General features: G+C 47.4%; 1 protein-coding gene across 4 annotated transcripts in view; it reads right to left on the bottom strand.

Moving 5' to 3' along the window:
* Positions 1-1,926, bottom strand: part of Sec23ip (SEC23 interacting protein) — a 52,534-nt gene that overhangs the window by 34,109 nt on the left and 16,499 nt on the right. For all 4 annotated transcript variants that reach the window (XM_031388496.1, XM_031388495.1, XM_031388498.1 and 1 more), the window contains exon 5: positions 416-505. In XM_031388496.1, coding sequence (XP_031244356.1) covers positions 416-505 — 90 coding nt within the window. The remainder of the gene's footprint in view (positions 1-415; positions 506-1,926) is intronic.

The following is a 1,926-nucleotide window of genomic DNA, read 5'->3' as shown; positions in this document are numbered from 1 at the left end:
AAAAGTACAAAACAAAGTAATAAACTATGATTATTATTACTTTTCTATACACACATTGGTTTACAAATTGTCTCCCTGAAAAGAAGTTGAATTCCCATGATTGATAATTAAATTATTTCAAAATATACTTGCCAGGTGTGGTGGTTTGGGCTTTTGAGGCCGAAGCGATGGACCTCTGTGAGTTCCAAACCAGCCCGGTCTGCAAAGTGAGTTCCAGGACATCACAACTACAAGTAGAAGCCCTGTCTTTTTTGATTGGTTGATTGGTTGATTGATTGATTGATTGATTGATTGATTGAAAAAGTAACACATTTATTGTAAATAAACTACTGCCAAAACCACTAAAAATGAGACATCACACACACAGCAGAGTAATTTTACAGTGGGTCTTCCACCATCTCAGAAAGCACCTTACCTTTGGGTTGTGCATAACGATAGTCTCTCCACTTGGAAACTCTAGTCTGCGGTGCCACTGATTTGTGGTTACAGCTTTTTTATACTCAGCCTGCAGAGACAAAACACACACAATGCAGTGCAGTCGATCTGAGTCACACCAAGACAAGTGTGGAGGGCCATCAGGAACTACACTGGCAGCACAGCAGTAACAGTAGGTCTGGTTTACTGGTTGCCATACTGTTCTGACATCTGACTATCTGACATAAATTACTCCAGTGTTTGCTCTCACACACTCCTAAGTAATATATCCAGTACATGGGGAAAGTAATGGAAGTTTAAACAGTACATCAGTTTCTTAGGGCTGAACAAGCTGAGTAGCATAAAATTAATTTACTGCCTCACAGTTTTTGTGTGGAGAGCAGTAGAGCGGGAGAGGCATTCGCCTTGACAAGATGGCGCCTACATCCGCTGTCGACTCCTGGTAAACAACTGCGCATGTGCGTAGAGTGAAAAGGCGCCAAGTCACGGCCCATCCCAGGGTGTCACATGGGGTGATGAGCAAACAGCCAATCATGGGCGGACACGCCACGCTGTGGTGTATATAAGCAGTGCCGATTATTGGCTTGGGGTCTTCCTCTTCATGATGCAATAAATGCTTGCTGCAGAAGGATCCTAGTGTCTGCGTGTCTTCTTGCTGGGGAGACGACTGTGCGGGCAACAACTGGTACCGAAGCCCGGGACACCGGAGGAGCCTTACAACCGCTGGTGCCGAGGAGACCCTCTGCTCACGGAGAGGATTCAGAACTGCAGAACAAGGTAAGCTCTGAGAGGCATGCTGTTTGGTTTTAATTCCTCCGACCCTTCCTCAAGGTTAGAGAGCGGCGGAAGCTGCGGTAATTGTGCTAGTGGCGCTTGTTACGATGTCCATTTGGCACTTGATACATTCTTGCCTGGAGGATGAGAAATGCCTCACCTCTGTAGCGTTGGGACAGGGAGCACTTGAGGAGTTACAAGATAGCATGTCAGAAACAGAGCGTAATGAGAGAGTTGGGGCTAGCCAGGATAAAAGGGAAAGAAAAAAGGGTATACCCAAGAACACAGACCCTTCAGCTCGACCTGCGGAAGCGAGAGATAAGGGAAAGAATGCCCTGGGAGAGAAAACTGGAGAAAGGGATGGAGCTTCAAGACCGAAGCCCCTCTACCCAGTTAAGAAATTGGAGGCCCTCGAACTTGATAGCTCTGAGGAATTGAGCCCCTCCAAGGAGGAGGACTTGGAAGGAGAAGCGGCTCGCTATAAGGAAGAGAGGCATCATCCGGATGAGCATTTGCCACCTCTCCAGAATCGAAAGCGAAAGGGAACGAGAGATCAGAGCCGCAGAACGCTTTATGCTGTCCCACCTGCTCTTCCAAGTGCACCCCCGCTATACACTGATAGACACTGTTCAGATTCCTTTTTACATTTAGAGAGCCCCTGCCGAGCGACAAGAGGCTCCGCAGGAGTGGACCTCTGCTCCACCTCCCAATTCTTAC

Source organism: Mastomys coucha, unplaced genomic scaffold (genome assembly GCF_008632895.1).
Source record: "Mastomys coucha isolate ucsf_1 unplaced genomic scaffold, UCSF_Mcou_1 pScaffold21, whole genome shotgun sequence".
Taxonomy (NCBI): domain Eukaryota; kingdom Metazoa; phylum Chordata; class Mammalia; order Rodentia; family Muridae; genus Mastomys; species Mastomys coucha.
Note: the sequence above shows the minus strand (reverse complement) of the source record. Positions and strands in the feature narration are given on the sequence as shown.